Here is an 8,554-nt window from a genome sequence, read left to right as displayed (position 1 = left end):
TCACAGAAAATTAAAATATAACTGAAAACTTTGATTTCACATTATCGCTTTATCATTCCCAAAATTTATGATTAGGAAGTATATTCCACGGGTTTAAAAGTGTTTTCGTTTTTGTGTACAATTTACTTACAAATTTGACAGTTTTTCCAAGTTTTCTCCTCACATTAGCTCGTTTCTGAAGTTGCATGGCGCAATCTTGTCGTTATCATTCTGACGTGCTGTTATGAGCACAGAACATAGAATTTATAGAAAATTTATGATGAGCGTGTTTCACCACAAAAATTTATTAGCGTTAGCGTTTCACGTGGCAATACGCTTTATGTTCTTTTTCGTAACGATTCGCTACTACGCTATTCGGCATCCTTTTTCATTTTGAAAATCTTTCCATGTCTGCAACTGCGCTCGGTTTCAATACATAATATTTTTGAACTGCTCCTAAGAGATGTACTAAATATTTTGAAATTTGGAATGTGCCACATTGAAAAAGGAGCTTAGAGAAGTGCTTGGCTCTGTTAGAAACGAGATGAAGTCCACTTGGATCAATATTTTTTTCATAATTTGCTTTCTTAACATGTCTAGAATAATTCGAAGTCGTTTTAAAGATACAGATACATTTAGAATAAGAATCTGTTCGGAACGCTGAGTTGGCAGACTTGAAACGAGTTTTCTCAAAACTGTGTTTTTCAAACGCAAAGTTCGTAACTTTTTTTTTCAAATGTCTACTAAAAGTACAATTTTTTGTATATTCATTTGATAATAGTCCATTCCGTGCATCTAGGCTTACAGATAAAAAATCCGCAAAGCGAATAGTGGAGAATGTGTGGCCCATTTTTTCGAGGCGGGGGTGTTCAGAACGCTGTAACTGACGTTTACTCTATCTATTTACTGGTCGTAGATAAAAATCCAAAAAAACCCCTAAAACAACAGGCCGTCATATGGGATGACCCTCTTAATTCTCAAATGCACGACAAAATTAGTGAGTTCCATTTACAATTTAGTAACCGAATGATCATGATTGCGGTTTCTTTTATAAAAATTAAATTTAAATTTGTGTTATAGCTAATCTTATGGGCAAAGTGATCTATACTAATATTATAAAGAGGAAAGATTTGATTGTTTGTGTTTGAATTGAATACACTCCGAAACTACTTGACGGACTTAAAAAATTCCTTCATCGTTAGGAAGTTAAACTATCTATAGGCTATATTATATTTTCATAAAAGTAACTTAAAGTGTAAAAAAATTCCCAAAAAAATTCGTTGATTATAGAACAAAATAAGGTAAATGTATAGTTTAGGTCCCTCAACTAAAGAGCCTCAAAAATGTTTTTTTTTTTTAATCGTCTTATTTTTACGCGTAGATTACAAACCCGTGAGCGAAAAGTGAATTTTTTTAATAATTCTATTTTTTTTTAATTTGTTCAAAAAAAAATCGTTTTTTTTATAAATATGCATTAAAAATAAAAAATTGTGAAACATTTAAATTAATTGTTTTATTTTTTTCTTTGAAAAAATCACATATTGTTTAAGTTTTTGGTGTAAAAAAAAAAATATATATATATATAAGTCCCCGGGTGCGGATGGTATCCTTCCAGCTTTTCTGCAACAGGGGGAGCAGGTGCTACTGCCCCACCTTGTTCGGCTGGTGAGGGATAGCCTTGCGCTGGCATATATCCCAGATCTTCATATCCAAAGTAGGAAGGAAGGACTATTCATTGGAAAATTCGAAGACACACTATGCGATGTCGTACAAAGGGGACTGGGACTGGCAAAGGGATGGTGTAGTGGGGTTCGCTTAAACATCAACCCCTCCAAAACTACAATCATTCCCTTCACCAGACGGAGGTCACTGCCAGGCCTCAGAAGTATATCCCTTGACGGCCGAGTGGTGGAGATCGCCAACACGGTCAAATATCTGGGTCTCACGCTGGATTCCACTCTACGATGGAAGCAGCACGTGGACCAGACCCTAACCAAAGCCTCAAAAGCAATCATGGTGTGCAACCGACTTGCTGGAAAATCCTGGGGGTGCTCCCCAAGGACAATCAGGTGGATGTACAATATGATTGTGAGACCGATTATCACGTATGGAGCAGTATCGTGGTTAGGACTCAAACTGTTGAAGCTGCAAAGACTTGCCTGCATCTGCGCGTCGGGAGCAATGCGAAACCTCCAACGCAACTATCGCAATAAAAGTATTGCTATACTTAGCGATAGTCAGACGGCACTAAGAGCGATCTCTGCCTATGAGGTCAGATCTCTTCTAGTGCTGGAGTGTATAGAACGGCTGAACAGCCTATCAGAACACAACCGAGTGCACCTTATTTGGGTGCCTGGCCACAGGGGTATAGCCGGGAACGAACTGGCTGACGAGCTGGCCCGCTCTGCGGCCTCTACAAAAATGATAGGACCGGAACCTTTCATAGCGGTTGGTCCACATACAATTAAAGAGCTCCTCCGTAGGGAGGAAAGAGTAGGTAGGGAGACACATTGGCAACAACTTCAGGGCATGCACCATGCCAGACTGCTAATGGGGGGTTACGACCTCAAACGGTTCAAAACCATAATTAATCTCCCGAGGAACAAATTCCGGCTACTTGTCGCGTTCTACACCGGCCACTGCAGGCTTAAGAAGCACCTCTTCAACATGGGCATAGCCTCTTCTGCAAACTGCCGGTTCTGCGACATAGAGCCGGAAACCCCTGAACATCTGCTGATGAACTGCACAGCAGTCTGCAGACGCAGAATCAAGGCCCTGGGATCCATGTTTTCACACAGGGATTGTATCGCCTCACTAGCGCCCAGCAGAATTTTGGAATTTATCAACATGCTGGGCCTAGATGATACGATATGACTTAGGGGACGGCACAATAGACCATAGGTCGCGGTGCATACCTCAAAAATTAATCTATCTATCTATCTACTCCTCTCCTTCATAAACGTTTCTGAAAATTTATATTAAAATATCAATGTTAGTGCACTTTTATTGTGAAATTAATAATTACACATACTCTGCATCGTGATGAAAATTATTATTGAGAGCAGCGAAAAGGAGTTTGACGCGATTGAATTATGAACACCACGGTTTTGAACCGACTATATTTTTTGAAGCGCGGACGAAGGCCGCCTGTGCGGATAGGAGTTCGACGATCTCCGATATTCGTCCATACCATCAGATCGCATCGCAAAAGAAATTGTGACTGTTACATTTCTTCAGTATACTTTTTTCATAAGAAAATGTTTAACACGCTGAACTGGTAATTACAGCTAAGTGATCTGAATTCTACAGAATTTTTCCGCAACAACAACTAAGTGACTTGAATATGCGATATGCAAAGTGTGTTAAATAAATTTTGAAAAATATACATAAATTATTGAAAAAATTCACTTTCCGCTCACGGATTTGTAATCTACGCGTAAAAATAAGACGATTTAAAAAAAATTTAGTTTTTGAGGCTAGACAATGTAAAGAAAAAAAGTGCACCGCGGCTGATAGTTTAAAATAACATTAGAGAAAACATAACGCACGCGGTGACACTCGTTAGCGTCCTCGGCCTCCCGTTTGATGTCTTCAATAACAACCAACTTGTACCTTACCTCCCAAACCGGTCCAGTTAACCGTATAAGTTGTTGTAGTCATTAGAATTGTGGAAACGAATTACTGTCATTTAAGTTTAGTTTTATTTAATTTCGCGTGTGAATATGGAATTAAGCATATCAGTTATACTATTATATTGACATAACATAACACTATGCTATCGATTATTGTTTATTGTAACCTCTAGATAGAAACAAAAACACGGGATATATTTGTTAGGTTTTGAATGTGGAAAAAATAAGCTTAAAGGACGTAAAAGTTGTGTTCCTGTACAAAATAAATAAATTTGAATTAGTTTCCAACTATAGTTAAATATCCACCAACAGCAACACGTTTCGTTTGTAAGAGACACATCATCGTTTTTGCGATCTTTTGAAGGAGTACCATTAAACTTTGATCAGGGAGGAGACGGAAGAATATAATTTCTGATAAATATTTTGATAGGTAAAAAAAAAAATAAATACTGTTAAAAAGTAACCTTCTGCGGAATGAGCGTTATTAAGACAGAGTCAAGGTCAAGTTTGAAAACGCAAAGTATGAGGTCAATAACAATATCAATTAAAAGAACAGTTAAAGCAATGCAGATATTTTAAGTGACATATTTATATAAATATCAATTATACAATCTAAATTTCGTTGTGGGGAACTATGCATCTAAGTTTACCCGGTACGTTGCATTTACCGTGTATGCATATGCCTATCCTAACGTCTAAAAAGTAAACATACAAAAAAGTGTATGTTAAAATGCTGCTAAGCTTGGATTTTTTATATATGAATTTAATAAAATATTAAAATGCAAAGCTGAAAACGTCCGGCTTCTATCGTCGACAAGAATATAGTTGTTTGTTTATTAATAATTTATACAGAATAGTGTCTTCAAATATTTTAACCTAATTATGATTTGTGAAAGCTTTTCTAGATAATCTTTGTCTTGTAGGGAAGTGTTTCTGTAAGTTAATATGACCACTACGAAACCACGAAAACAACCTACTGCGATTTCACGGATGAGGCAGGACTACATGCGATTAAAACGCGATCCTTTACCATATATAACAGCAGAACCTCTGCCAAACAATATCCTAGAATGGCACTATGTTGTAAAAGGTCCTGCTAACACCCCTTACTACGGTGGATACTACCATGGAACATTACTTTTTCCAAGAGAATTTCCATTTAAACCACCTTCAATTTATATGTTGACACCGAACGGACGATTTAAGACTAACACCCGCCTCTGCCTTAGCATATCAGGTAGGTGATCTGCATTGCGTACTTTTAATATATATTTATGCACTTTTTTTATTATTTGTTACCAATTAAAAGATTTCCATCCTGATACATGGAATCCAACGTGGTGTGTCGGCACTATATTGACTGGGTTGCTCAGTTTTATGGTAGGTTTGCAATATATATTTTAATATATACACATATATCAGAAACGTTTGTGAATTTACACTCTGCACATTATTGCTGAATCTATAAACAGTTGTCCACAAAATAATAGGAACGCCAATATGCAAAATGTATTTGGCTGCATAACATTTTTGGATCACATGTAAATGACAAGGTACAATAGCATTACACATAACGCGATATTTGCATTAAAATATCTTAAAATTATCTATAACATAAACAAGTAAGGAAGGGTTAAGTTCGGTTGCAAACGGAAATTCAAATACTCTCGCAATTGGTAAAGATCAAAGATAGGGAAACACTTTTAGATGTTGCAAAACTTATATAGCTTCATTATTTTTGTTCAGATATCTTACTTATTGAACGATATATACGGTATAAAGCCAACCGGAAGTTCGAAATTATTTACATTAGTTATATGGAGGCTGGAGGAAATATTAACGCGATTTAATCCATTTTAGGCATAAAGGCCATCTGTTGTGATAAAAGATTATCTCCGTATTTCAATAATATTATATCTTACAGGTTATATAGATCCTGAGATATGGAATTTTACCTAAAAGTGAACGATGCCACGCCCATTGTCAATTTTTGGTACCGGCTTCTATAAAACCCTTTTGTATTTCACTGTGTAGGAGAGGTGCCAAAAGTATTTGTTCTGAACGAATTTGGTTAATATAGCTTTAATGGTTTGTGAGATAGTGGTCTGATTACGCCCATCTGCACCGCACTACTTTTAGTACCAAGAAACAAACCAAGTTTTATCAAGATATCTCAATTTTAATTCAAGTTACAGCTTTCACGGAGAACGGAATTCGACTCGTCTCGTCATCCCGAAAATATATATATATTATATGTAATTCGTATATCTATCTCGATTAGTTTTAGGTGATACAAATAACCGTTAGGTCAACGAAACTATAGTACTCTGTTGCAACATGTTGCGAGAGTATACAAATATTCTCAAATTAGAAAATTTAGTAGAGTTCCATAATTGTATTTGAATTAGTTATTGTTCATATAATTATTGGATGTTTCTTAAGTGGGTAGAAAAAAGCATTCTACGGAGGTAAAAGAGGAAATGATAAAAAATTAAGAAAAGAAGAAAAAACGTTAACTTCGGTTGCACCGATCCTATAATACCCTTCCCAAATACAATTCCCATAACAGTCGGGTCTACGTAACCGGAACGGACCCGGATTTTTTACGGCCAAGGACTGTCAACTCGGCAAAATTCTGCCGCTACAACAACAACAATAACAACAAAGGTTCCTTACAAGAACTTGATTCTGATCTAATTTCGTGAAGTTACCTCGTCTAATAATAAAGTTTTCCATGCAAGCACTTTATTTCGACCGTTAGTTAATATGTTAGCTATATGCTATAGTCATCCGATCTATACAATTTCTTCTCAAAGATTGTATTATACCTCGTCAAATTAAAGAGTTTTCCATGCAAGCACTTGATTCCGATCGTTCATTTTGTATGGCAGCTATGTTATATAGTACTCTGATCTAAACAATTTAATAATAATCCATGCCAAATTTCGTGAAGATACCTCGTCAAATGAAAAAGTTTTCCATGCAAGCACTTCAATTAATATAGCAGCTAGATGCTGTAGTGATCCGATCTAAACAATTTCTTTGGATATTACATTGTTTCCTTAGAAAATAACTCATGCCAAATGTCATGGATCAAGTAGCATATGTCAAAATTTTCGATAAGGTAACTGTGATGTACAATTTGTTGTTTCTTTATATGGACTGGAAATATTAATACGATGTGCAAAAATTTTGAGACAAAAAATAGTTTTCTTATTGAATATTGAATGATTCGTTTTATACATATGGTTGTTGTTGTTGTTGTTATAGCGGCAGAACTCTGCCGAGTTGACAGTCCTTGGCCGGAATAAATCCGGGTCCGTTCCGGTTACGTTGACCCGACTGTCGTGGGAACGGACATGTGGTCCTATTTTGTTGTGGACAACTGTATATTGTTATGTTATAAAAATGAATTTATCATATTATACTTGTATAATTATTGGTAATAACCCAATGTACGCAGAAATAAAGTATACAGAAATCCCCCGATTCTTTTTATATAGCTGGAGTCAACACCTACTCTAGGTTCAATTGAGACAACGACTTATGAGAAACAGAGCTATGCCAGAAAATCTTTAGAGTACAATTTAAAGGACCCAATTTTTCGAGAATTGTTTCCCGAAGTATGTGAAGAAATAAACAAATTACTACAAGATGAAAAACAAAAGCTGGCTCTTTTAAATGGAGAACTTCATAAAAAACCAGTCAACAATGTAATACCAGCTATAAATAATGGAAATGGTGCTAATGGAGCGCAACATGTAAAATCAGACGAGTGCGATAACAAACGGAAATCTATCATAAATTGGCCAGGACTATATTCAAATTTGGTGATTGGAATAAGCTTTTCGATTTTTGCTTTGGTAGTGAATTATGTAATCAAGAATCTAAATCAGGAATAAAGTTTTAGAAAAGTCGTGTTAAAGATTTCATCCGCTAAATACCAGTTTTATACTTTGAAAATAATTTTTATTGGCAAACATTTATATTATTAATGTATATATGTATATGTTTAAAATTGTAATATAAACCACGCATAGAAAATACATACATAAAATTCATTTGTACGACAATACAAATATTCTAAATTCAAATTATTTCAGAAACTTTATTAGCTTAGTTTTATTTTGAATCTTTTACTAAATTAACCGCTAAAGTATTGTTCTGTTATCTTCTGTTATATTGTAAAACCTTGCAAACAAGCTTTTGGATATTGATTTCCATTATAAATTAAAATCAGGGAATGATTTACTCAAGGTGATAGGAGCAATTATTAAAATGAAATCCGCTAATGCAGAAGGCTAATATATAGTAGTCGTCGCAGAGAACGCATATATACTTATAAGTAATAGAGAAGGTTCAATTGCGGACCAGCGTGTAAATTGTCAAAATATACCAAAATGCCATGAGCGTGTTTCACCACAGCTAGCTCGGAAGGAGAAATATTAAAGTGAATAAAAATTATGTTCAGAAGTTTGTATTCATATTACCGTTGAATCTTAGCCTGTTGTCTTATATTTTTATACGATTATACAATCATATGTATATTGATGAAATTCATTTAACGACAATTTTTAAGATAGTATACAAAACTGATTACATTCTAACTAAATTATTCAATTTCTAAAGTAATATTTTAAATCAATATGTACAAATGGACACCTGTACACTTAAAACTAATCAAGATAGATATAGAGTTATATACATATGTACATATAAATGATCAGAATAACGAATTGAAATCCGGGTGACTGCCTGTCCGTTCGTCCGTCCATCTGTCCGTGCAAGTAACTTGAGTAAAAATTGAGATATCTTGATGAAACTTGGCACACGTGTTGGTATTGTGGGCCTATTCGAACTACTGCCACGCCCACAAAACGCCAATAATCGGAAACTTATAAAGTGGCAAAACTAAACGGAAAATTAAGATAAAATATTGTAAT

General features: G+C 35.1%; 1 protein-coding gene across 2 annotated transcripts; it reads left to right on the top strand.

Annotated features, from left to right (window-relative positions):
* The first annotated feature begins 3,756 nt into the window (after window positions 1–3,756).
* On the top strand, window positions 3,757–7,552 carry LOC106623192 (ubiquitin-conjugating enzyme E2 J2). Of its 2 annotated transcripts, none has more exons than XM_014242619.3 (4): window positions 3,757–4,041; window positions 4,535–4,848; window positions 4,921–4,991; window positions 7,115–7,552. In XM_014242619.3, the coding sequence occupies exons 2-4, from the start codon at window positions 4,557–4,559 to the stop codon at window positions 7,511–7,513; spliced, it is 762 nt and encodes a 253-aa protein (XP_014098094.2). In that variant the 5' UTR covers window positions 3,757–4,041; window positions 4,535–4,556; the 3' UTR covers window positions 7,514–7,552. The 2 variants fall into 2 exon arrangements, with proteins under 2 accessions (XP_014098094.2, XP_014098095.2); XM_014242620.3 differs by lacking the exon at window positions 3,757–4,041 and adding an exon at window positions 4,075–4,264.
* Window positions 7,553–8,554: the final 1,002 nt, after the last annotated feature.

Source organism: Bactrocera oleae, chromosome 2 (assembly GCF_042242935.1).
Source record: "Bactrocera oleae isolate idBacOlea1 chromosome 2, idBacOlea1, whole genome shotgun sequence".
NCBI lineage: Eukaryota > Metazoa > Arthropoda > Insecta > Diptera > Tephritidae > Bactrocera > Bactrocera oleae.
Note: the sequence above shows the minus strand (reverse complement) of the source record. Positions and strands in the feature narration are given on the sequence as shown.

Coding starts and splice junctions, on each gene's coding strand:
- LOC106623192 (XM_014242619.3), top strand. CDS start 4,557: ATGACCACTACGAAACCACGAAAACAACCTACTGCGATTTCACGGATG. Junction 4,849..4,920: donor CCTCTGCCTTAGCATATCAG/GTAGGTGATCTG, acceptor ACCAATTAAAAG/ATTTCCATCCTGATACATGG. Junction 4,992..7,114: donor CTGGGTTGCTCAGTTTTATG/GTAGGTTTGCAA, acceptor CTTTTTATATAG/CTGGAGTCAACACCTACTCT.